Here is a 27980-nt window from a genome sequence, read left to right as displayed (position 1 = left end):
ATGGTGGCTCTAGCCCGCTCATCCTGTCTCAGCCATTCAGGACTGGGATTTTGGGGGGTTTGCTCACCAATTGGCAGCCAAAGATTCTCTCTGCGAAGATACATCTCCATCTTCAGGGCCCAATTCAAATAGTTGGTCTCTGATAGGTGCTCCAGAGGCATCGCTGAGGGCTGGGAGGTAGCCATGGCTTCGTCCTTCTTTTGCAAGTCACCTCAGCTGGCTTCTTTGTCCTGCAGACCAGCAGTTTCTGGAAAATCTCCAGGTGGCTCCAAAGAAAATCTTCACAGATCTTTGCTAACTGCCTTTAAATTGTGCATGAGGTGCGGAGCTGATCTCTCTGTTCTCTCTGGGGTTTTATTGGGCTTCTTAGTGGGTTTACTGGGCTGCTTACTGGGCCCATAACCTGTTGGCAGATTGCTAGGAAAGCATTTGGCCCAGGAGAGATCAGAAAAGTCACACACCAGGCATTTCTATAAAAATAATTTTATTTACAGAAAACAAACATATTTAAAGGCTGTTTGCTGAGAGGAGAGATTTCTCTCAGCTGCATATTCTGGTTCTTGTATGCCTCCTGAAGAATCTGTATAACAACCAAGTAGCAACAGTAAGAACAGACCATGGAACAACGGACTGGTTTAAGATTGGGAAAGGAGTGCGGCAGGGCTGTATACTCTCACCCTACCTATTCAACTTGTACGCAGAACACATCATGCAACATGCTGGGCTTGAGGAATCCAAGGCTGGAGTTAAAATCGCTGGAAGAAACTTTAACAATCTCAGATACGCAGATGATACCACTTTGATGGCTGAAAGTGAAGAGGAACTGAGGAGCCTTATGATGAAGGTGAAAGAAGAAAGTGCAAAAGCTGGCTTGCAGCTAAACCTCAAAAAAACCAAGATTATGGCAACCAGCTTGATTGATAACTGGCAAACAGAGGGAGAAAATGTAGAAGCAGTGAAAGACTTTGTATTTCTAGGTGCGAAGATTACTGCAGATGCTGACTGTTGTTTCTTGTTGTTTATTTGTTTAGTCGCTTCCGACTCTTCGTGACTTCATGGACCAGCCCACGCCAGAGCTTCCTGTCGGTCATCAACACCCCCAGCTCCCCCAGGGACGAGTCTGTCACCTCTAGAATATCATCCATCCACCTTGCCCTTGGTCAGCCCCTCTTCCTTTTGCCCTCCACTCTCCCTAGCATCAGCATCTTCTCCAGGGTGTCCTGTCTTCTCATTATGTGGCCAAAGTATTTCAGTTTTGCCTTTAATACCATTCCCGCAAGTGAGCAGACTGGCTTTATTTTCTGGAGGATGGACTGGTTTGATCTTCTTGCAGTCCAAGGCACTCTCAGAATTTTCCTCCAACACCACAGTTCAAAAACATCGATCTTCCTTCTCTCAGCCTTCCTTATGGTCCAGCTCTCGCAGCCATATGTTACTACGGGGAACACCATTGCTTTAACTATGCGGACCTTTGTTGTCAGTATGATGTCTCTGCTCTTAACTATTTTATCGAGATTTGTCATTGCTCTTCTCCCAAGGATTAAGCGTCTTCTGATTTCCTGACTGCAGTCAGCATCTGCAGTAATCTTCACACCTAGAAATACAAAGTCTTTCACTGCTTCTACATTTTCTCCCTCTATTTGCCAGTTATCAATCAAGCTGGTTGCCATAATCTTGGTTTTTTTGAGGTTTAGCTGCAAGCCAGCTTTTGCACTTTCTTCTTTCACCTTCATCATAAGGCTCCTCAGTTCCTCTTCGCTTTCAGCCATCAAAGTGGTATCATCTGCGTATCTGAGATTGTTAAAGTTTCTTCCAGCGATTTTAACTCCAGTCTTGGATTCCTCAAGCCCAGCATGTCGCATGATGTGTTCTGCATACAAGTTGAATAGGTAGGGTGAGAGGATACAGCCCTGCCGCACTCCTTTCCCAATCTTAAACCAGTCCGTTGTTCCATGGTCTGTTCTTACTGTTGCTACTTGGTCGTTATACAGATTCTTCAGGAGGCATACAAGATGGCTTGGTATCCCCATACCGCTAAGAACTTGCCACAATTTGTTCTGGTCCACACAGGCAAAGGCTTTAGAATAGTCAATAAAACAGAAATAGATGTTTTTCTGAAACTCCCTGGCTTTTTCCATTATCCAGCGGATATTGGCAATTTGGTCCCTAGTTCCTCTGCCGTTTCTAAACTCAGCTTGTACATCTGGCAATTCTCGCTCCATGAATTGCTGAAGTCTACCTTGCAGGATCTTGAGCATTGCCTTACTGGCATGTGAAATGAGTGCCACTGTTCGATAGTTTGAACATTCTTTAGTGTTTCCCTTTTTTGGTATGGGTATATAAGTTGATCTTTTCCAAACTGATGGCCATTCTTGTGTTTTCCAAATTTGCTGGCATATAGCATGCATTACCTTGACAGCATCATCTCGCAAGGTTTTGAACAGTTCAGCTGGGATGCCGTCGTCTCCTGCTGCCTTGTTATTAGCAATGCTTCTTAAGGCCCATTCAACCTCACTCTTCAGGATGTCTGGCTCTAGCTCACTGACCACACCGTCAAAGCTATTCCCGATATTGTTATCCTTCCTATACAGGTCTTCCGTATATTCTTGCCACCTTTTCTTGATCTCTTCTTCTTCTGTTAGGTCCTTGCCATCTTTGTTTTTGATCATACCCATTTTGGCCTGGAATTTACCTCTGATGTTTCTAATTTTCTGGAAGAGGTCTCTTGTCCTTCCTATTCTATTGTCTTCTTCCACTTCCGTACATTGCTTGTTTAAAAATAATTCCTTATCTCTTCTGTCTAACCTCTGGAATTGTGCATTTAATTGGGCATATCTCCCCCTATCACTGTTGCCTTTTGCTTTCCTTCTTTCTTGGGCTACTTCTAGTGTCTCAGCAGACAGCCATTTTGCCTTCTTGGTTTTCTCTTTCTTTGGGATGTATTTTGTTGCCACCTCCTGAACAATGTTGCGAACTTCTGTCCATAGTTCTTCCGGGACCCTATCTACTAAGTCCAGTCCCTTAAATCGATTCTTCACCTCCACTGCATATTCCTTAGGAATATTAGTGAGCTCATACCTAGCTGATCTGTGGCTCTTCCCTAATCTCTTTAGTCTGATCCTAAATTGTGCAAGAAGTTCGTGATCAGAACTACAGTCAGCTCCAGGTCTTGTTTTTACCGACTGTATAGATGTGTGCCACCTTTGGCTGCAAAGGATGTAGTCAATCTGATTTCGGTGTTGTCCATCTCATGAAGTCCACATATAAAGCCGTCTCTTAGGTTGTTGGAAGAGAGTGTTTGTTATGCAGAGTGAATTGTCTTGGCAAAATTCTATCAGCCTATGTCCTGCTTCGTTTTGTTCTCCCAGGCCATGCTTACCTGTAATTCCAGGTGTCATTTGACTGCCCACCTTGGCATTCCAGTCTCCCGTGATGAAAATAACATCTCTTTTAGGCGTGTTGTCCAGTAGGTGCTGCAGATCCTCATAGAACTGCTCTACTTCAGCTTCTTCGGCATCTGTGGTTGGGGCGTATATTTGGATCACTGTGATGTTAGATGGCTTGCCCTGAATTTGAATTGAGATCATTCTATCGTTTTTTGGATCGTATCTGAGCACTGCTTTAGCCACTTGACTATTAATTATGAAGGCTACTCCATTTCTTCTGTGGTCCTCTTGTCCACAGTAATAGATCTGGTGGTCATTTGATGTGAAGTGGCCCATTCCAGTCCATTTCAGTTCACTGACGCCCAAAATGTCTATCTTTAATCTTGACATCTCACCAATAACCACATCCAATTTGCCCTGGCTCATAGATCTTACATTCCAGGTTCCAATGGTGTGTTGATCCTTAGAACATCGGATTCACCATTCACCACCAGCACCGTTGGCCGTTAGCCGTCCTTTCGGCTTTGGGTCTCATCTTCCAATGGTATACCGACATATCTCTGGTTGTAATGATCCATTTAGTTTTCACAGCAAGAATACTGGGGTGGGTTGCCATTACCTTCCCCAGGGATCGCATTTAGTCTGACCTCTCTGTCATGACCTTCCCATCTTGGGTGGCCCTTCAAGGTTTAGCTCATGGCATCATTGAGGTGCTCAAGCTCCAGCACCACGACAAGGTAACAATCCTTTGCTGACTGCAGTCAGGAAATCAGAAGACGCTTAATCCTTGGGAGAAGAGCAATGACAAATCTCGATAAAATAGTTAAGAGCAGAGACATCACACTGACAACAAAGGTCCGCATAGTTAAAGCAATGGTGTTCCCCATAGTAACATATGGCTGCGAGAGCTGGACCATAAGGAAGGCTGAGAGAAGGCAGATAGATGCTTTTGAACTGTGGTGTTGGAGGAAAATTCTGAGAGTGCCTTGGACTGCAAGAAGATCAAATCAGTTCATCCTCCAGGTAAGAAAGCCAGACTGCTTACTTGAGGGAATGATATTAAAGGCAAAACTGAAATACTTTGGCCACATAATGAGAAGACAGGACACCCTGGAGAAGATGCTGATGCTGGGGAGAGTGGAAGGCAAAAGGAAGAGGGGCTGACCAAGGGCAAGGTGGATGGATGATATTCTAAAGGTGACGGACTCGTCCCTGGGGGAGCTGGGGGTGTTGACGACCAACAGGAAGCTCTGGCGTGGGCTGGTCCATGAAGTCACGAAGAGTTGGAAGCAACTAAACGAATAAAAAACAACAAGCATTGTCTGTAAACTACCATCAAATGGATTTTAAAAACCAACAAGCAGTTCTTGTATTCTTCGTACTAGATGATTGGTGGTAATGAGCTGGTGAGTGGAGCAAGACAAGTCCAAAAAGCCACTGTGCTGTAGTGGTTAAAATGGTAGACTAGAAACTAGGAAACCGTGAGTTCTAGTCCTCCTTTAGGTACAGAAGCTAGCTGGGTAACCTTGGGCCAGTCCCTCTCCCTTAACCCAACCCACCTCTTAGGATTGTTGTTGTGGGAAAATAGGAGGAGGGAGCATTATGTACCCTGCCTCAAATTGTACAAAATAAAGACAGTATATAAATGAAATAAATAAACTGGAGAAGACCACTGTTTTCTTCCTTAACTATATCTTGCCTAGAATCTTTAAGAGGGTTGTCAAGACACTGGAAAGTAGGGAGGTTGAGAAGATGAACAGACGGGTGGACTGGTCAAAAAATCACAACTGGTAGTCAGTCAGTCATAGCCAACTATACATTTATTAGATGGCATTATTAGCCCTCTAATCAAGATGTCCATGGTTTTACAGCTGGATTCTCAACAGCTCTATGGGCATCGACTGCTGCAGTCCTTTTCCTTCTGGCTATCCTGATACTTGTCCTCATTTTGTACAGAAAAAGGAGAAAAGGTAAGAGATATGGGTTGCTTTACAGCAGCTGAGATTAAAGGTATACTTCTTCATGTTTGCTTAAGAGTCTCTTTTGATAAAAGCATGTTCATAGGACAAAGATGCAGTATGTGTGAGAAAGAGAACTGTTTTCCTTTAAAAACGAAATAAGATTCTAGTCCTTATGATAGCAAGGAAACAGGTTGCAGAAAGCACAGGGACAATGCCCACTAGGAGTAGAAATGGCTCCAAACTGACTTGGTTTTGGGAAGGAAGTTAAAGCTGTATTATTCCAGCAAGCTTTCAGTCTTTAGCTGGGTTGAGGTAACCATCATAGGTAGCTTCTTATTATTAAAGGTAGTCCTCAACTTATGACCACAGCTGAGACTGGAACTTCCACTGCTATGCGAGGCGGTTGTTCAGTGAGTCACATCCGATTTTATGATCTTTTTTGCCACAGTCATTAAGCAAATCTGACTTCTCCCATTGACTTTGCTTGTTGAAAGCCAGGTGGGAAGGTTGCAAATGGTGATAATGTGATCCCAGAACACTGTATCCAGTGTAAATGTGAGCCGGTTGCCAAACACCTTAAGTTTTATCACGTAACCGCAGGGATGCTGCAACAGTTATAAGTGCGAGGACTGGTGGTAAGTCACTTTTTTCAGTGCTGTTGTAACCTCAAACGGTCACTAAACAAATGGTCATAAGTTGAGGACTACCTGTACTATTATTATTTAATTATTGTATTTTAGAACAGCAGTTGTTTGCTGCTATTGCTTAGAGTAGTCTATAAATATTGCAAATACATTAAATTGATGTAAAGGAGAATCTAAGATTTGTTTCTTTTATTAAAAGAAGGAATGCCCTTAACAATTATTTCTGGCCACCAACGTTCTGATACTGAACTGCCAATAATGTGACTTTAGTCTACTTTTCAGGTTGGAGGAGGTATAAAAGGTGGGAACAGAGTGGTATGTCCCTACTGCTATGTTCACCTTTGGAACAAATGTGTTTAAGAAGGGAGCGTGAATGATTTTCCCTTCAGAGATCCCCCTTCTCATTCCTATCCTTAAAATCCACCCGCAAATTCTGTGGTGAGGACACCACATCACTGGATGGTCTCCTCCAGTCTTCCAGAAGATTGGAACCTTTCCAACTATGATTCTGTGATTTTATTTATTTATTTATTTATTTATTTATTTATTTATTTATTGTATTTCTCCACCTCCCAACTCGTGGTATGTACAATGACTTGCTTGAAAATTCGCTGCATTTCTGCGGGGTACAGAAAACTAATGTAAAATTTACTTCATTGCAGAATTCTCTTAATGCAAGTAATATGCAGCCAGACAGTAAGACCATCCCTACTTTAAGACAAGGCCTTTAGGTGTAGAAAGTAAGCCAGCATTTCTCATTTAAAATGGACTGGGGAAAGATTTTCACAAGATCTCTTTGACTTACAGGCTCTACTACCAGAGAAAGAAATCTACCAGTGAAGATGGTAAGAAACATCCTCTACACACTACAAACCTATAACTGTCAACATATCATCCATGAATCTGTATGTCATAAATCAATATGGCAGGGCTAATTCGCATTTTTAGAACAAGTGTTTGAAGGTGAGTTTCACAAAAAAGCAAAGAGAGCTATCTTGGCCTTAAGAAAAACTTCACATTTCATGCTAGGCCAATACTTTTATTGGGTTTCCTAAGTGATCACAAGCAGCGTGCAAGTTTTCAAGGTAAGTTTGAATGTACACTCTATTTTTTCAACCTATATGCTGAATAAATATTGAAGGAGGCTGGATTGGAAGAAGATGGATTTAAAACTGGAAGAAGGAGCATCAGTGACCTGTGCTATGCTGACAACGCTACTTGGTAGCCAAGAATGCAAATGATCCTGCAAGCTGTAATAATGAAAAGCAAAGAGCACAATGAAAAATGGAACCAAGAAGACCAAACTAATGACAATAGGTACAGCAACCAGCCTTAGAATTAGCAACAGAGATATTGAAGTGGTGGATGGCTTCTGCCTTTTAAGATCAACTATTAGCAATAAAGGAACCAGCCGTCAAGAAATAGGCCAGAGATTAGCACTCAGTAGGGTAGCAATGAAGGTCTTAGAAAAATGTATTGTGGTACCATGATGTATCTATTGTATATCTATAAAGATTAGAATTGTGCAGGCAATGTTTTTCTTTGTGACACTCTGTGGGAGTGAAATTTGGACTTTGAAGAAGCAAGGTAGAAAGGTACTGATGCTTTTAAACATTGATCAGAAGTTGGAGTTGAAGAAGATTCTTGAGGATATCAAGGATAGCCCAGAAAAGAAACCAGATGGATTATAGAACAAATCAATCCAAAGTTCTTACTCAAGTCACCAAAAGAAGAAGAAGAAGAAGGAGGAGGAGGAGGAGGAGAAGGAGGAGAAGAAGGAGGAGAAGGAGGAGGAGGAGGAGAAGGAGGAGGAGGAGAAGGAGAAGGAGGAGAAGAAGGTTCAAACTATCATGTTTGGGACACATTACGCAAAAACCCAGCTTCCTTGAGAAGTCCATAATGCTGGGAAAAGTGGAAAGAAAGAGAAAAGAAATGACATCAGCACTTTGGATGGACTTAACTACAGTAGTGATGGTGCACCATTGGGGGATCTGAAGGGCCAGGCTGGGGACAGATCATCCTGGAAAAGGTCTGTTAATGTGATCGCTAAAAGTTGAAGCTGACTTGATGGCACTTAATCAATCAAGAGGCAAAAAATAACTACTGATAAACATACTTGATTTCCAAACCTGTTTCTCCAACACATCACTAAATAATGGTTTCCAATGCCCCATGTCACCTGAGGGCACATATCTGCAAAAGTTATAATGGAACTTTTAGGGAGCCTCAACTCAACCCTGGAAGTTTTCTTCATGGTTTCTCCAAACATTCATTCTTGTCTGGGGCAAGATTCTGCCTAATTATGAGAATGTGGAATGAAATTTGCTTATTCAGAACCACAAGGCACGTGGCCAGTTCTGCTTTCTACACTCTCCTTTTTAAGATGAAACCAAAATCAGTCCCTGTATAACTCCAGATTATGCAATCAGGGTGTGGATGATAACTGGAGGAACCCATGTGTTCAAGTAAAGCGTCCTCCAAATACTCTTTCGAGAAAAAATACAATACAACAAATTTTGCTCTGTTTCTAACAGAGCAAAATCTGCCCTTCCATGGAACATATTCTCCCTATGGCATGTTGACTATGTGCTGATGGCTTCCTCTGTAAAGTTGATGAGTAAATTCAACTCAGAGTTGAAGTGTCACCTTGAACCATATACAACAGAGCATCAGAGAGCTGAGGAAACAGTTAGGTACGGATGCCCCAAGCATCATGTAGCTATTTTCATTGTTCAGAAGAGGCCACACTTAATGTTTCTTTAGAGCATCCTTAAAGGCTTCCATTGAAACATCAGCAGAGGCACTGTACCCTCAATCTCGTTCTTTTGTTTTCTGTAGCTCTCAGAACTCGCTGTCGAGGAAGCCCCTGATGAAGTTTCTTATGCTGCAATAAACCACAGCTCACTGAAGACCAGATCAACAGCCCTTCCTAATACAGCCCCTGAACCCTGTGTCTATGCAGCAGTGTCTGACAATAGAACTAAGGAGATCCAGTAGGCAAGGCTATTCAGAAGTGAAGATCATTCTGAGATGTTGGAATACCCTTCTGTACCACGGATACGCATGTTCAGAACATCTTGTGTCTACACTTCCTCCTCCACGGTTTTAATTGTTCAATCTCAGGGATATGCTGGGCTCAGGCAGGCACATATCCTGCCCATAAGTGTCTTCACAAACAGATTATTATAATATCCAACACTGCAAACTGAATCCTGGAATCCCACAGCTCAAGTCCAACTCTTTCTAAAGCTGAGGTTGGCCAACAGCAGAAAGGACCAGACAGGGAGATGTTGAGAGACTCACTATGGGAGTTATTGGTATCAGAACTCTATAACTGTAATCAGGGCTGGAAATGAATATATAAGAAAAAGCTCCTTCAGAGTTCTGATTAGTAAGATACACATTTTTTAAAAGCGACAGCATAAGAGTAATTTTTGCTTTTAAATATGAACCCTGTCTAGAGGCCTGTCAGAGCCATTAGCATCTTGCTTGCTTTTTCTTGACTTTTCCACGAGGCAGGGAAGACCCTTATCTCTTGTGAAGGTAGGCTAGCCTGCACCTAGATATTGTTTACGCCACAACTACCAGCCACATTATAGGGTGAGAATCCCCTTTTGCAGCTGGTCCCAGTGGTTCCTTGGTTGCCAGACACAGTAATGAGTCTTTAGGTTCTAGAACTAGCATGGATAAGGCTGATTTGAACATCCTTACTATATTTTAAAAGGTGAGAAAGTTGTCAAAATTTCCATCAATGTCAGGAAATCCTGAGCCTTTTAACCTTTACGAAAACATGTTCTGAAAATAAGAGGCTTCCAACAATAGCAAAATGCAGCCTTTGCAATGGCTATATGACATTCTAATGACATGATATATTGTCCTGACTCGTCTCGTGTGGTGCAGAGTGGTGGGCGGCAGTATTGCAACCGAAACCCTCCCCATGACCCGGGTTCAATCCCAGCGGAAGCTGGATTCTCCCTCGGGTAGCCGGCTCAGCTCAACTCAGCCTTCCATCCTTCCGAGGTTGGTAAAATGAGCACCCAGCTTTCTGGGGAAGGTGACGACTGGGGAAGGCAACGGCAAACCACCCTGCCATATTCTGCCAAGAAAACATCGCAAAAGCGGCGTCCCCCCAAAGGGTCAGACATGACTCAGTGCTTGCACAGGGGACCTTTCACCTTTTTGTTCACCTTCTGTAATGGTATGTGGGATGTAATGGTATGTGGGATGTAATGGTATGTGGGATGTAATGGTATGTGTGAAAGACCTATACAGGGCAAAGAGATGCTGCCTAGGGAATGGTCAGATAAGAGAGGGCATGGCCCGCAGCTGGATAGTGGGTGGAACAGGAGACTCAGAAGGGACCCTCTGTAGTTTCTTGGGCTGTAAAGGAGACAGCGGGAGATTTGTACTTCCAGACTTGCAAGATTCTGTTAATGTAACCTTACAATAAAGTAGAATTAGCTCATCTGTTTCCTGTCTGGTCTATCTGGGAAGGCTGACAGGTACAGCCACCTTTCTCATCTCAGGGTTACCTGTTGTGGGAATTCTCCAACAAATGATCACATCTGGTGATGTGCACATGTCCTTGAAAAGTAAAGTGAAAGGAAATCGACACACCCTGGCATTGTAGCAGGACCATGGCAACTTATAGCAGAGAGTTTTAGCAACATGGAAGACAGGAGGACAAGGCTGTGTCCGTCATGGCCTGGCGACAAGGCAAACCCAGGATCACAGGGACAGAGGATATAATAGAGATTTCCAAGCTGTAGTGCTGGGAAAAACAGGAGTAATTTGCGGCTCCTTCTGTTTGGAGACTAACTGTTGGTAGGCTATGCTGGCTTTGTTGAAGTTCTGTCTGTGTGCACCTGTGTGTTCCTGAGAGTGGGAATCCTATTTGAGCAAGGATTACTAAAGCAGGTTTTGTAACTAACAGAAAGATATATTTACAGGAAATACAGGGTAGGGATAGGCAAAACCTATCACCTAGCTAACTACATCCTACCAGATGAGGGTCAAAGAATATGGGCTCTGTGCATGTGTGCCTTGGAAGAAGAGCTGTCAGGCCCAGCCCAAGAACAACGAAGAGTCAGTCTATTCAAACTCCAGTTCTTTATTTGCTCACACCGTACAAACAGAATCTTGCCAGACTAAAGCTACTCTACCTAACCTAAGGGGAAATAACCTGGGAGAGCTCTAGGGCGGGGCTATCCTGAACCTCTTCATTTTCCCACCATTGCCCCCTGGATTGTGCCTCTGCTTATCTCCAACTCCTTGGAATGTGCTTCCTCCTTCCTGAGAACCAGCAGCATCGCCGAAATCCACCACAAGAGCAGAAGGAAGTGACCTGGGATTAGCAATCTCTTAGGCCAGGGTTTCTCAGCCAGGGTTCCGTGAAGCCCTAGGGTCCTGCGAGAGGTCCCTAGGGGCTCCCTGGGAGATCACGATTTATTTAAAAAATTATTTCAAATTCAGGCAACTTCACTTTAAAGAGGTAAATTTCATTCTTTATTTTTAGTTCAAGAACACCGTTAATGCATCTATACAGGCCTACACATGAACGAATATAATCATTTTGTAACTTCTGGCCTATATTTGAGCCTGGAGGTGCAGGGGTTCCCCACAGCCTGGAAAATATTTCAAGGCTTCCTCCAGGGTCAGAAAATTGAGAAAGCCTGTCTTAGACAAAGAGCAGGCAGAGTGATAGACAAAGAGAGGACAGAGAATAAATCCTGAATTGTCTAACACACACACATGCACGGACACACACACACACACTCACACCGCCTCCTTGTGGTAAGTCAGTCAGTGCCATTGGATTTACACCACCAACACATGGTTGATACTACTTCTCTGAAGAATTTGTATTGCAGGAGCTGTTCTGCCTTTCAAGTTGCATATACTCTTCCATGAAACCCCACTTAGAGGGAACTTCCTAGTCCTGTCTGGCCTTTCAATCCTAATCTCAGAGGAGGACTTTGAGAGCAAGTAAATTGCCTTACTGGGATCTTGTCAGCCAGAGCCAGGAAAGCCGGCCAGTGCTACCTTCTGGACTCTTAAGTCCTGCAAGACTTGTTTCCTGAATCTATACTTGAATTTCTTCCTTTTTATTCCTAGTTTTCTTTTTCTTGTGGAGTCACTTTAAGTGGGGAGCCTGAAGCCTAGAACACTGGCTGTGTCTTACTGTGTCTTCAAATCAAATCTTTATTATGGTCATAGACCAACATATTACTATGTCTTACTCTGAAATTGAACGAGAAAACTGGTCTCGCCACAGGAGACCAGCAGCTTCAGGCTGCCATAGAGAACAGCCCTGAGTAATACATAATAAAGTCTGAGATTTATTTTCAAGATATTACCATAAAATTGAATGGTTATATGGGTCTATGGGAGTATGGGAGTATTAAATTATACTACACTACTTAGCGCATAAAGTAAAGGCTCCCTTGAATTCCACATCTGAGCACCTGTAATTTTCTCGGCAAAGCATAGGTTTGTTTTGCCATAGCTTTCTTCTAGGGATGTTTTTTCAACTACTCAGTCTAGCCTACAGCTCTAGGATTCCTGGTGGTCTTCCATCCAGATACTGATCAGATCGGATTTTGCTTAGTGTTTTAAGTTCTGCCAAATTCACTAGCCTCAGCAGCTGCTGCGATGTATTTAACATGTAAATTGACTAGAGTCACAGAAACAATATAAATATGCTGTGACTTCCTTCCACTAAAATGGAAATTTGGGTATTTCCAAAACTTCTCCCTTCTCAGAAATGGGGGGTGTATGCACATTCGTATTCATTATTAGAATTGTACTATGGGTGTTTTAGTTGACTGTGTTGTGTTTTATCCTTGGGAACCTTGAAGAGTCGCTGAGAAGTGGCTGACTATAATTTCATAAACACAGAAGTAACAATATAAACACTAGAAAATGAGCAATTTATCATGATTTAATACAAAATGCAAATCTCATCTTGTCCAGGCCAGTTTTCCAAGCCTCCCATTCCGTGAGAATCAGCCCCAGGGTCATCCTGGAAAATGTCCACATCATCTAATACTTGCCTGTAGTATTCTATGTAATTGGAAAGAATTCCAATTAGAGGAGCATCAGTATTCCCCATTAAAGCTATTTTATTTGAGCTGAGAGCAGGACATTCCTGAACTTTCAGGTCCTTGCCTCCTAATCCATCTGTCCAGATGCAGTTTTGGCCTGCATGACCTCCCATCTGTTACATAATTCCAAGACTGAAGGGTTTTAACCTGGCTGCCCAACTTAATCATCTCCAACTTCTTCAGTTCTATCTGTGGGCGTCATTCTACTTCCTACCAACAACTCCTTATCTTTAATGTTCCACCACTCCTAGCCTCAGTCATGAGCTTCAGTCATGTGGTCTGAAAAACACAAAGAAGGGTTTGGTGGTGGTGGTGGTTTTTACCACTTACAGTATATTACCCATATGCCAAGTGTCAGGTTACAATAACTGAGTGATCTCAGATCCACATGAACTTGTGACAAGTCTGTCTAATCAGTCAGATACATTTGTGACAGCTCAGATTTTAAATTTTTCTTGAAGAAGTCACTAGCACAGTCACTTAACAGTCCACTGTCAAGTAAGTAGGAACTGTATGCCAACACCTGTAAACATTTCTTTTTGCGGAACCAGGAAATTAGAAGTGTTTATCAGCCAGAGGAAGTATCAACCAATACTGAAATGAGAAGTTTCATAGGCAGTGTTTCAAGGTCCAATGTATTGATAAACTCTCTTTACTGCAAGCACCAGAAAAGAAAAATCATAACAATTGCAAAAACCAAAATGCAAACCATTTATACAGACAAAGCAAAGTTCAATTTTTGTGCCTCTTCCTCCTACTGGTATAACACAATACACCAAGAGACTCCTGCTTTAAGACAGGAGGAAATATTGACACCTCTCCCTTGCTGTTGAATTCCAGTTGCAGCCTCTTTACTTCTGACCTAGCCAGACTGAGTTGTCATCCCTTCCCGAACTTACATTTGCAAGATGGAAACTATGATTTTGACATGCAAACCCAGCCCATTCAGTTAGTTTATACTTCAGTAGGTGGAAGAGTTTAGACAACACTGTCTGGGCTTGGAAGCTAAGCAGAACCCACCCTGGTTAATACTTGGATGAGAAACTGACAAGAACACTCAGCCTTTAGGGCATACTAGGAAGTAAAATATTCTAGAAACCACCTATGGTGAACCAGTTCCGTACTCTTGGCAAGAAAGCCACACGGAGGTATCCATGAAGTCACCAAGGGTCAAGTCTCCCTTGAAGGACGCTTTATTTATATTAAGTGAACTCAAAACATGGGTTGATTCAGTAACCAGGTTAAGTATGCTGTGTGAACACAGCCAGACATAATCCATCATAAGCATGGATAGGCAGCCTTTTAATCCCTGAAGCCCATGGATACATGGACACATGATACATCCTGCTGACTTCCCTGTGCCCAACACACACACCTCCCTTGCAGTTGGCCACAGTTGATGGAATGCAGCATGAGGTGGGAAAGGTTCCATGTGGATTTCACCAGACAGGTTGTAGCCTATTTCCACCCTACTAGTCAGTAGCTTCTGAGGTGCTAAAGAACCAGTGCTGCAGGATTTATAGCTCCAACACACTAGACCAGTAGCTGGCTGGGGAATTCTGGGAATTGAAGTCCACATATCTTCAAGCTGCCAAGGTTGAGAAACACTGCACTGGACAAAAGAGGGCTGAAGCTTTGAGATCATTTTTTGACCAATAACAGAGGGAAGCGGGGTGCTTAGCTTACAATCCAATGGAGTTTGAGCTGTCAAAAGAAATCTGAAGCTCGTCTGAATTGCCAGGTCTTAAGGTTAGGAAGAAATCAAAGCAGGATTTAAAAAAAATACCAACAGTGTCTGAGGCCCCAGACTTTAAATGATCCCTATTCCTTCTGCTCCGAACTGAAGAGGCCTTTCTAAGAAGGCATCAAATTGGAAGTGTTTTTTCTGTTTAATCACAGCGTGACAAAACAGTTTAAAACCCTATGAACTGTTTGCTTCCTCTTAGTTTTTAAATCGGTTACTGCAGCATCAGACTGGATGCATAGGACCTTGCTAGCTAAAGACTTGTGGCCATGAAAGGTTCTTCCTGCATCCTTTTTCTTGGTTGGTATTCTTCCCTTACGGGCGGTGGGACCAGAGGGGTGTTAAAACAGAGTAAAAATGCAGGGGAGCTGGGAGGGGGGGTTAGACTTTAGTTCACTTCAGTTCCTGATTCTCAGAGAAAAGGCTGCTAATGAGATCGTCTCTTTTCAAGGCTGGTGGCTGTCTGGAAAGTGGAAATTCTCTGGAGGTGAGTGCCTGTATGTAAATAAGTATTTGTCTTGCAAACTATGATTGGGAACCCAACAGAAGATTGATTCCATTGAATTCTTTTTTTTCCCTACCTGATTATATTTTTTTCCACATTTTCCCTGATTGTACATGTAATAAAGGGACGCGGTGGCGCTGCAGGTTAAACCGCTGAGCTGCTGAGCTTGCCGATCGGAAGGTTGGCGGTTCAAATCCGCGTGACGGGGTGAGCTCCCGTTGCTAGTCCCAGCTCCTGCCAACCTAGCAGTTCGAAAACATGCAAATGTGAGTAGATTAATAGGCACCGCTTCGGTGGGCAGGTAACAGCGTTCCTTTTAGTCATGCCGGCCACATGACCACGGAAGTGTCTACGGACAAACGCCGGCTCTTCGACTTTGAAACGGAGATGAGCACTGCCCCCTAGAGTCGAACACGACTGGACTTAATGTCAAGGGAAACCTTTACCTTTATCTTACATGTAAGAAGGAACAGGAGCTTCATCTTTCTTTGTCTATAGAATGAGGTGGGTTTCAATGTTTCTCAGTTATTCTTCATTAGAGTGCAATTGCAACAAGTCCCTTGCTACTTTCTGATCTCAGTTCTTCCCCCAGCTGCTGCTCTTCCTAGGGATGGTAATATGGCCTGGTCTAGTTGTTAACTTCACAGGGCAGCCATGTTTTAGATGACCTCTGTAGCCAGCCTTTTAAATGCCACCTGCTCTACAACAGTGTTGGTCCATGTTATCAAAGTTTTCCTTGTTATTTGCTGAGGATCTAGCAATTGTTAGAGGAGTGTTGAAAGCCAAGCCATTACCTCCTGATCAATTGGCAAGCCCATGATTTGTTCCAGAGAAGACAGAGATGCTTTTGGTCAATTGAAAGGCAGGTTAAGGAATGGGGACTGAATCCACGTTGAATAAGATTACCCTCCCCTCAGAAATTCACACTCAGTGTTTGTGTTCCTGGATTGAATCCTGAGCTTGGATGCCCAGATTTTGCTGCCGCGCTAACCCTGAATTAGCAGATGGCTTCCTTGTTTCAACATCCTCACCAACTACCAATCTGTTTCCAGACTGGAGTCTTCAGCACACTCGATGTGTAAAATTCTCTGCAACATGAGAGCAAGCAAGTCCAGATTGCAAGTTCCTTGGAAAGGTCCTTCTCTCAGTTGTCCACCACTGAAGGCAACTTTGCCAGGAACATGAGGAGAACCATCTCAGTGGCTGCTCCCAAGTTCTGCAAATCCCTGAGAAGGGAAGCCAAGAGATTCCAACTTCGCTCTCTGTCTTGCAGGCAAAGGCATTTTTACTGACACAGTTATTTATCTGAGCTAGCTTGTTTGTGAATGTATCAACTGCTGTTTGGTGTTTTCCCTGCACCTTGATTAAATTTTATGATGGATGGTATAATGCTACTATCAGTATCCTATGGTTAGCCTCCTTCAAATAAAAACACTTCATTAGTGAAATTCATTAACAGAGGCATGTTAACGCCACATGCTCGTCCACTTGGACTTGCAGTCTGCCTGGGAAACCCACTAATGCCTCTGGGCGTAAGGCAGAGTCCTGCGACTGACTCAGATGGAAGACCCACTCAAGGACCCATCTCCATTAGGGTGAAAGGCAAGATTATTCCCCTTTCCATTCCACATCCAGAAGCCAACTGGACAGGCAACTGTAGCTTAATTTGCCTTTGACAGTGCTGTAGAAAGATATCCTCTGCCATATCTCAGGCAGTACGATAGTTTAGGGGGTGCAGGACAAGGAGCAGTTATAGCCTCCAGTCCTGGCCCCCATTCTTAAGTAAAGGTAAAGGTTTCCCTTGACGTAAAGTCCAGTCGTGTCCGACTCTAGGGGGCGGTGCTCATCTCCGTTTCAAAGCCTTGGAGCCGGCGTTGTCCATAGGACACTTCCGGGTCATGTGGCCAGCATGACTCACGGAACGCCGTTACCTTCCCGCCGAAGCGGTACCAATTAATCTACTCACATTTGCATGTTTTCGAACTGCTTGGTGTGCAGAAGGCCCCCATTCTTGCAGGCATACTTATCGAGGCAGTCAGGTGTTTAAGTTGGTTTGTTTGCCAATGCCTGCATTAACCATATAAGGCAGGGACAGACAACTTGAAGAAGCTTTCCCTCTTCTCCCAGCACAGGGAATCACCCTTCTGGTTTTTCATCCTTGTGTTGTTCTCCTGGGTGAAACAGCCTTGGGGATGATGGGCTTGCTCTCTCCTATGATAAGCAACAGAGGAAATTAGGGGGAATTCTCTCATTCTTCTCCCCAACCACTTCCCCATCCCTCCTCACCTTGGCACATGAGTAAACCACAGAGGCTTCCTGAGAAATGAGATCTGCATAAAGCAGTGTTTCTCAACCTTGGCGACTTGAAGATGTGTGGACTTCAACTCCCAGAATTCCTCAGCCAGCATGAAGTCCACACATCTTCAAGTCAATGAAATCATTTTAATTAACATATTAATTAAATTTAATACATTGTATCAAAACAATATAATGTATTAAGATTTACGACAATATAACAGAAAGAAAAAAAAACACCAGAAACAAAATGCATCCCCTGCCCCACATGTGTGAAAAATATGACTGACCCCTGTCCTACAAAGTTAAGGAGTTCAGAAAGCAAGTATTCAGTGCGTTTTTCAAGGATCAAGCCAATGGGTTTTGTTGGTTCTGTGTTAACATCCAAAGAAAATGGAAGCGGTGATAAAGATGAGAAAGGCAGGGTTAGAGGTAATGTTGACTTGCAGAACTAAAGTAATATACCTGGCTGTTGCCAAGAAAACAACACAGACATATCCATATAGTCATCAAGCTCATTATGAAGGAGGTCTTACCAGCCCAACTAGCTGACAGCATCTACTTGGTGAATCTCAAAAACAGAAGCAGACTTGATGTTGGTTACTAGCTAGCCACTTCTGTACTGTTGCTAAGAAAACAGTATGGACACCTTCCATGAAGTCACTAGGGGCCAAGCTTAATTCAGCTGAGATTTTAAAGTGGCTGAGGAATGTTTTGATACAATGTATTAAATTTAATTAATATGTTAATTAAAATGATTGACGTTCCATTGTTTGGATAACTTAGAGAATTAGAAATAAAGAACAGAGAAAGATATACTGTATTCTATCTGTATCAATTACAATTTAAGATATTGCTATTACAAGCATAAACTTATTTGACTTTTTATATGAAGTTGAGTATAACACTAGAAAAAAAGAAATTGCTGCAGGTTACATCAAAGGTTTCAATGTACAATAAAAGTTTTGATCTCAAGCTAGTTATTTAGTATTGAAGCCTCTGTTGTATAATTCAGTGTTTTTCAACCTTAGCATCTTTAAGATCTGTGGACTTCAACCTGCCTCACTCTTTTAAAATTCCAAATCCAGAAAAAACAATTTTTTTCCATGGTCCTACAGGTAGTCCTCTCTTAACAACCATCTGTTTAGTGACAGTTCGGACTTTCAACAGTGCTGAAAAAACTGATTTGCAGCCAGTCCTCACACTTACAACCGTCACAGTGTCCCCACAGTCACGTGATCACAGTTTGGACACTTGGCAACCGGTTCGCATTTATGACCATTGCAGCATCCCATGGTCACGTGATCCACCATTTTCGAACTTCCTGGCCAGCTTCTGGCAAGCAAAATCAATGGGGAACCGCGTGGTTTGCTTAACAACCACCACAAAAAAGCATAAAACTGGGTCAGATTCGCTCAATGACCACTTCACTTAGCAACCAAAATTCCAGTCCCAATTGTGGTCATTAAGTGAGGACTACCTGTAGGTTTCAAACAGCAAAATGCTTAAAGTATTTGGTACATCTCATAACCTGGAACATTTTGCATCTGCAGCCATGCTCTCAGTGCCCCTCCCAGGACACAGAACAGATGGTGACCCTCTCCAGGCCAAAAACAGTTGCCCACAGCTGTTCTAAAGAAAAGCTTAGATGAACTGGATATCCATTCTCCTTTTTTTCTGATTTTACAAGGAATAATGTTCTTATATTCCTTTCAGAGCTCATTTATCCCAAACCTTCCATCTCAGTGATTCCCAGTGAGGTGGTGACCTGTAGGGAAGAAGTTACTATCTACTGTAAAAGTGAAAAGTTCTCCAGAGCAAAGTTCACCCTATATTCTAGAAATGATGTGTTAATGACTAAGACGTTTGATTGGGGTAAAATTCAATATCCCATTTTCAGAGCTAATGATTTCAATGCTGGGATCTATCTATGTCAGTATTGCTTGAAATCAGGATTGGCAGCTGATGAGCTTTGCTCAGACTACAGTGACCACACCTACATCAGCGTGACAGGTAAAAGGACCGGTCTTAGTCCTTGCACAGAAGTCTCACAAATGGCAGGAGAGTCCTGGTAAACTGATGTCCATCAGGTCACAAAGCTTTGGTGGTAACTGAACCACAACAAAATGTATGTGAGACTGTAAAAAGGCATTCAGTCATGCTTTCATATGACTTCAGCTAAGAACAAGAATAAATTTGTTCTGTTTATATTTAATATACATTTCTACACCTCTAGAAGCAGATATTCGGTACGGTGAATTGTTGATCTTGCCTGTGTAAGCTGAGGATCAGAAGTGACAGTGACCCTTTATTTTCCACACTGTTTTTCTTCAACATCAGATCACAGCCTCACCAAATCCTTCATCAAGATGAAACCAAGAGAAGAGATTTCTCAAGGGCTGAACATCACCATCGAGTGCCAAGGACCAGGGAAAGATGTGACCTTCTTGCTATTCAAATCAAACAACTTGATAGCATCACAAAAAGCAAAACCAGGAACAAACTCAACGGAATTCCCTTTATCGATGGTGAGGGTGAAGGATGCTGGGAACTACACCTGTCGATACCACCTATGAAGTCCCTTTGTGTGGTCAGAGCCAAGTGAGCCGGTTGAGTTGGTTGTGACAGGTACAATGATTCATTGGGCTCACCTTTTTTCTGCCTTCCAGACTTCGCCTTCTGAGTGTTGCATCATTTGGGATTTCAGTGATCAGATCCAAGCAGGTTATAAGAGCTTGGAGACACAGTCCATAATTGTTTTTAGGCACCTCACCACTCCAGGAATGCTAGGGACCACACTCCAGTAAGTTCCAATAGAAAAGAATATCTGTAGCTCAGGGCTGAACTGTGGAGCCCTTGGTGCTCTCTGAGCTTGGTTGTTTGCTTGCAGACATTTCATCACCTGACTGATGATGTTACCTAGCTGGGTAATGAAACGTCTGCAAGCAAACAACCAAGCTCAGAGAGCACCAGGGATTCCACGCTCCAATAACTGTTGGCTTCAGGACAAAAATATTAATCTAATTTGAATTAAAATGAATTCAGTTCATTCGCTTATTTTCTTTGTATTTAATAATTTGCCCTTTCTATTACATTCAAGGGACGCGGTGGCGCTGCGGGTTAAACCGCTGAGCTGTTGATCGGAAGGTCGGCGGTTCGAAACCGCGCGGCGGGGTGAGCTCCCGTTGCTCATCCCAGCTCCTGCTCACCTAGCAGTTCGAAAACATGCAAATGTGAGTAGATTAATTGGTACCGCTTCGGCGGGAAGGTAACGGCGTTCCGTGAGTCATGCTGGCCACCTGACCCGGAAGGGTCCCTAGGGACAACGCCGGCTCCAAGGCTTAGAAACGGAGATGAGCACCGCCCCCTAGAGTCGGACACGACTGGACTTTACGTCAAGGGAAACCTTTACCTTTACCTTTATTACATTCAAAATTACAGTACAGCACTATTCAGCAGCCTGGGGGAAGTATCAATAAAAAAGAATGACCTGAGAAATCTATTTAAAATAAAAAGGGTTGTTTCTCAGGAAATGGGTATTCAGGTATCATGCATTATGTGAGGTTGTAAGCAAAAGTTTTATATGTTCACTGAAGTTGTGGCTGAAAATGGATGTGGATATCTTAAAATCTTTAAAAAACTTGAAGAACTAGACTCTTGGTCACTAATGTAGACAGTAACATTGCCCAGATTTATACTGATCTACACATCCATAGGTAGAAGTCCATGCTGATATTTTTGAGGGTGTCTTTGAGGCATCTCTGCAATACTGTTTGGTGCTGTTGGATATGAAAATCACAAAAACTGGACCAGAGAGTTCTGAAAAGGAACTTACTTTATTGAGCGGTTTGCAAAGCGCGGTGGGCACCTCGACCAGGCTATGCAGAGTCTGATGGAAAGGAGAGATGCCACACCCTTTTCCTTTGTTCGGACCTTTATATACATTCTTTGGTTGCTCTTTCCTGCCCCGGGATAGGTGGGTTCACAATCTATAGGTCATCCCTTTGCCCGTCACCTTTTCCCTAGCCTGATCTCCCATTGATTGGGGGTCTCAGACGCACAATCTTCCGACCGCCTCATCCCCTGGACCCTCACCCTTATTTTACATGTCTTAATAGACATTCTTATCTTGAGACATCCCGGACATTCCAAGGCCTTCACACATCGAAAGCTTTAATTGGGTTAGCTATTATCATTTGATGAGTTTCCCACTATCTCTTCCTGACTTGTTGTTAGTTTAAATGTGTAACATTGTGTTGCTCACTAGTTTAAACTTTTTACATATATTGCTTCCCCCCCTTGCTATTAACTAGTATTAGTATTTGCACCTAAAAATCTCCCCCAACCAAGATCTATATGATATTGCTTTATATGGATATATATATAGATCTTCCTTTTTTACAAATTGTATTTTTCTATACCTTACAGTACTGTTACATACAGTTTCACTTCTTGCCAATGAAATTTTCAATGACTGGTGGATTTCTGTTTTTAAAAACAAAAGAAGAAAAAAACAAAGCACTGTGGATTTCCATTTTTAAAAACGAAAGCAAGAAGGCATAATGCTAAATGAAGAGATGATTGCATATATTTGCTTTCTTTATTGCCATGTTTCTCACCCCTGGCAACTTTAAGCTGTGTGGACTTCAACTCCCAGAATTCCCCAGCCAGCATGCTGGGAGTTGAAGTCCACATATCTTAAAGTGGCCAAGGTTGAGAAAGCTGCTATATAGGAACTTAGAGACATTTAAATGGAAAGTAAATTACTGGATCCATACATGGATATGGATCATTCTTGGTTGCTTCTGAATGTTCTCCTTTGGTGGTGGTGGAGACACAATAGTCAGATTCTGACTCACAATTGTATGATTTTACAGACAAATTCCTGACAGTCATGTGGGGCAGCATTGCTGCAAGCCGTTTCCTTCTGGTGCTCCTCCTGCTCCTGCTGGTCATGTTCACTGCGTATCTAAAAAAGAGGCAGCGTAAGTAGACATCAAGTGGATTTGCTTTAGAATAGCTGGGATCCAAGCAGGGAAGATGGAAGGTATCCAGGTTACATTTAATAGAATCACATTATAGTTCTGTGTCCAGAAACTGCTGTGTTAGAGAGAGATTGTGGGAGGAGAGGCATGTTAGCTTTTGTGAGCTTATGCCTTTTAATAAAATTTGTCAGTCCAAAAAGGTGCTACCAGACTCCTGATTTTGTTAGAGAAAATGCTTTCCTTTTCTAGTGACTTTTTAGCCCCAATAATTGTAAAATTAAATGTGGACATTTCTGGACAATGCCTGGCAAAATCTGATCAAGTTGGCAATGGCCATGGATTAAGCAAAATTACCTTCTTTCATTGTGATGTGGCATGTAAATTGTGTTTGTGTGTGTGTGTAGAGAGAGAGATTGAGAGGGAGGGAGGGAGGGAGGGAGGGAGAGATGGAAAGCCAGTTTGCTGTAGTGGTTAAGGCATCAGGCTAGAAACCGGGAGACCATGAGTTCTAGTCCCGCCTTAGGCACAAAGCCAGCTGGGTGACCTTGGGCCAGTCACTCTCTCTCAGCCCTAGGAAGCAGGCAATGGCAAACCACTTCTGAAAAACCTTGCCAAGACAACTGCAGGGAATTGTCCAGGTAGTCTCTGAGAATTGGACATGATTGAATGGATTTTTTTAAAAAAAGGAGTGATAGAGGTAGATGGAGAGACAGACACACACAATCATACACATTAAGGAAATTTACAACATTTGTAGGGTGAAAGGCAATAATACTTTATCTTAAATTCCAGAATTGGGAAAAGTGTAGCAATACCCTCCCTCCCTCCTGCATCCTGATACAGGGTTTTATACATTTCTTGTTCATAAGTAAATTTTAAATCAATAGCACAATACAAAGAACAGAAATTCCTAGAAGCAAGGACAAAGGGAACATCCTGATGAGATTTAGCAGTCTAGAGGCTGAGCTATGAAGAGCTATAATCAGGGATGTAGGCACTTAACAAAAGTCTTGAGGAGTTTTAAACAATGTCAGAAAGGTCAATTTTCACTGAGCTCCATCCAAGAGACTTCGTCTTTTCAATGGTAGGGAGAAGATCCAGTGATGTCAAGAATGCATTGGGAATAATAATGAGAAAACGTTATTTTGGTTTCGCTCCATAATTTTGTGTCTCTTTCACTCTTCAGCAGAATCATTAGCAGACTCACGAAACACAAGCATGTTATGTATGAACCACTTTATGTAAGTTCCAGAAACATAGTGCTGAATTTGTGTTTCCTTGGCAGAAAATGTCTCTGGTGCAAGTAGTGTACAAATTTAGAGGGGCAAAAAAGGGGCTGAAGAAGTATGAATGAATGGCAAAGAGGCAGCTCCAAATTCTTCTTTTAAACAGAGTGAAAGACAGTCACTAAAAACAGCTCTGTTTTACAGGTTCCATTGCTGATGAAAGAGCCAAGCCGGAGAACATAGTAAGAAAGTTCTTGTGAACAGAAGTCCATATGAACTTTGTGCCAGTAATCTGGTTTGGTACTTCAAGCCTGAAAGAGAGGAGAAAAATTACCAGATAGTTTTCCACTATCCAACTTACTGAGAATGATTTGACCACAGAGGTAGAAAAAGATACAAACTGGGTTCACAGATTGGACTAAACATAATCCAATTGGTTTGTTTTGGCTGAACCAAGTCTGTTACAGATGGTTCAAAACAAAATAGTTCAGTACTGCACAGCTTCGCAGGATGTATTAATCCAGTTATTGACTGCATTCACACATTACACTAAATGAAACTTGTTTTAGCCACAGTTTGTTGAATAATCCAAAGTCAGTTTTACAGATGAAGAAAGTAATCAGGGGATTTTGGCCAATTCCCTATTTATTTATTGTTTGTTTGTTTGTTTATTTAGCCAGTATCAGATAGAAAGGCAAAGTCTTGGTAGAATAAAAAACAAACAATGAATGAAGCAGGTTTCTAGGATTATACATAATGACAAGCTATGGTCAGACAAGCCAAGATTTCAAATTGTGGTTTGTTGCAACAAAATTAATCATTATGTCTTTCTTGGATGGGTTGTATTTAACATTAAGTCAAAAATAAACTATATTATAATTTAGCATTATGTACGGTCCAGATTACAGACTGTTCTGGTATTAAACTTAAAAATACAATGTTTGTTTGTTTGGTGTTTATCCCACTTTTCCTATAGTGGGATAAACTCAAGGCAGTCTAAACAGCACAACTTCATTCAGATTTGCCCTATAATCACAATGAGACAGATTGGAGTGAGAAAGAATGACGGTCCCAAAGCCACCTTGTGAACTTCCATGGCTGAAGGTGGATTCAAACCTGGGTTATCTCCTGTCCTAGTTCCAATACCTTAGCCACTATACCCCACTGTCTCTGTTACAGTCCATGGACGTTGACAGGGATGTCACTCTACCTATGCGTTGTTGAGATAAAGGCAGTATTGGACTCTAGCCCTTCTCATGGTAAATCAGGAAAGTAATTTAATTTGCTCTTACCAAAGACCAATGACCATCAATAATTTATCCTGTTCTGATGCTCCTACACATCTCTGTTTTTCTCCTGTGTAGAATGAAAAACCCAAGAATGAAGAAGATCCGGATGGATTGTTCTGTGCTTCTCTGAATCACTCCTCCTCAAAGACAGAACAGATCGCTGATGCTGAAAAAGTCCATGAATCCTGCCCCTACGCATTGGTGGCCCAAGGGGGAACTGAAGCCCACCAATAAACAAGGGATCTCACTGGGGGTGGGGGTGGGGGTGTGCTACTTTTGGAACCTTGGCTTACTATGAGTTTCATGGATGTGGGTTCCTAAGGTAGCTCCACAAATTGGGCTATAATCATCACCAAGCCTGATCCATTGCTGCTTGCTCTCTGTGGACAGCTGCATAGTCCAGCCATCCTTTTATTTTCTCACCTGGCTACTGTTGGGAGAAAAATGCTCCCCTTAATTAAGAAACCACAACGTTTGGAGACAGATGTAGGCTTTTATTGGAATCTGCTTATGGTGATCACCACGCTTTTCCGCAACAACGGCTGGAGAGAGAGCCCTGAATGAAACGACTCTACAGATTATACATGTTTGGTTTGTTACACTGGAAAGAATAGATAAAAAGTATATTTTAAACAAAGTACAACCCTTATACCAGAATGCTTTATATCAGTGTTTTTCAAACTTGGCAACTTTAAGATGTGTGGACTTCAGCTCCCAGAATTACCCAGCCAGCAAGAAAATGGGGTGTGCATCCTGGAATGTTCCTTCATTTTCAAGTATATTCTGAGGGGAATTCAAGTTCCTAGTCCCTCTTGTTTTTTTAAAAAAAATATTGCAATTTAAAATGTAAAATACCCAACAAATTATTTAGTTGTTAAGATATAATACCAAAAAAACCCAAAATGAACAAAACTCCCTAAAAATAACCTAAGTATGTCATATATTCATTTCACAACAGTATAGCATACTATGCATAAACATTTGGCTATTTTTGTATAATAACCTTCTGGTTCCTCTTATCAAATGCTCAGCAGCTGGATTGAAGAGCTGTACTTTGAAGCAATGTCATAAGCCTTCCTCATCTTAGCAACCATAAACTCAGCAGCTGCATGATCAGCAAAGACTATTCTAAAATGGGGAAACTGTTAGAACTACTCATAGTTAAGAACCCTAACCGACCAAAATGTTCCCAAAATATTTGCATTCTCCTCCCCCAGTTTTAGATTTTAGGAGCCATACACAAAGGTAGGAAGAGGAAGAAGAAGATGGCAACCACTACTTCTCTGCCCTATTCAATCTGAATCTCAACAATGTGTCCATAGATCAGTGTATCTCAACCTTGGCAGCTTTAAGACATGTGGACTTCAACCAGCTATGCTGGCTGGGGAATTCTGGGAGTTGAAGTCCACCCGTCTTAAAGTTGCCAAGGTTGAGAAACACTGCCATAAATTGAGAAAGAAATCTCTCCCCATAACCATGAAATTGTGATTGTGTTGTAGAAAACAGACAGTTGTCTAAGTTCCTGCTTGCTGATCTTTGCATTGCTTAAAGGAAATGTTTATCAAGAAACTTTGGGGAGGAAAGGGGTTGTTTTTTTGCAATTTCTCCTTAATCTGATTGGGAAACAATGTGAGAACATGTACTAATGTGAGAGGAAATGTGTGGTCAAAGATGAATAATTTTTTAAAAAACCCTGTGGGAGTAGTGTTACAGAAGGGGCAGATTCTGGCAAATCCTAAAATGGCTGCCATAGAGTAGAATTGGTCATAGAGTTTAGTCCTGCAATAGAAAGTCTTCCTTTGGACATTAATGTCTTCCTTTGAAGACATCCTCTTCTGCTCCTACAAGACCCCCATTTCACTGATAGGCAAGACAATCTTTTTAGCTACCTCTGAACTGATTGATTGATAATGTGCCATCAAGTAGTTTTTTGACTCCTAGTGATTACATAGATAGATTTTCTCCGCCTCTGAATAAATGCTTCTAAAACAAATCTGAGAGCCAGTTTGGTCTAGTGGTTCAGGCAACGGGGCTAGAAACCAGGAGACTGAGTTCTAGTCCCGCCTTAGGCACAAAGCCAGCTGGGTGACCTGGGCCAGTCACTCTCTCTCAGCCCCAGGAAGAAGGCAATGGCAAACGTCTTCTGAAATCTTGCCAAGAAAACTGCAGGGACTAGTCCAGGCAGTCACCAAGGATCAGACACGATTGAACTGCAAAACAAAACAAAACAAAACAAATTCATCCTGCAGGAGCATCTATTGCATTTATATTTGTAGCAGAGCTACATCATCCTTTGTTCACGTGATGATTTTCCTAGTAAATTGAGCCACTGGAGAATGCCAAAAAAAAAGGGATCTCCCACTGCCTCCCCCTTCCTCTCCTTTCTGATGAATGTGTGCTCTAGAAATAGGTGGGTTGAAAAGAAAAACTAGTTGGATTTGATTCTTTGATACTGAAATCCAATTAAAATCAAACATTGTTAATAGGAGTACTCTCCAGGCTGAGAGGACCATTTCTGGTGGGAAATCACAGGTTCAGCTAGCTGTGCTCTATTTCCTGACAAGAAAAAGAAAGAATGCACAAATGCCAGACTAATGCTAAGTTCCTCTTTCTGATAAATTAGAAAAGTGTGCCTGGGGTGGACTGCCTACAAATTACATAAGATTCTAGATCTTGGATTCTCCCCACTAGAAAGGATCCATCAGAACAAGTCGTCCCCTACTGTTCAGCTCCTGTCCTGCAGGCGTTCAGTAGAGTGGATAAAGAATGGCTATAATTTGTCGATTTAATCACATAATTTATATAATCAGGTCCACTGCTTTCCCAGGTAAATGCCCTGTTG

At 42.3% G+C, this 27980-nt stretch overlaps 1 protein-coding gene across 1 annotated transcript in view; it reads left to right on the top strand.

Moving 5' to 3' along the window:
* Positions 1-27980, top strand: part of LOC134496772 (leukocyte immunoglobulin-like receptor subfamily B member 2) — a 64677-nt gene that overhangs the window by 16383 nt on the left and 20314 nt on the right. Inside the window, 4 exon segments of the mRNA XM_063302482.1 lie at positions 6955-6971; positions 8830-8984; positions 19539-19651; positions 19979-20266. Of these exon segments, the coding sequence (XP_063158552.1) occupies positions 6955-6971; positions 8830-8984; positions 19539-19651; positions 19979-20266 (573 nt within the window).

Source organism: Candoia aspera, chromosome 4, assembly GCF_035149785.1.
Source record: "Candoia aspera isolate rCanAsp1 chromosome 4, rCanAsp1.hap2, whole genome shotgun sequence".
Lineage (NCBI taxonomy): Eukaryota > Metazoa > Chordata > Lepidosauria > Squamata > Boidae > Candoia > Candoia aspera.
This window is presented reverse-complemented; position numbering and strand designations above follow the sequence as displayed.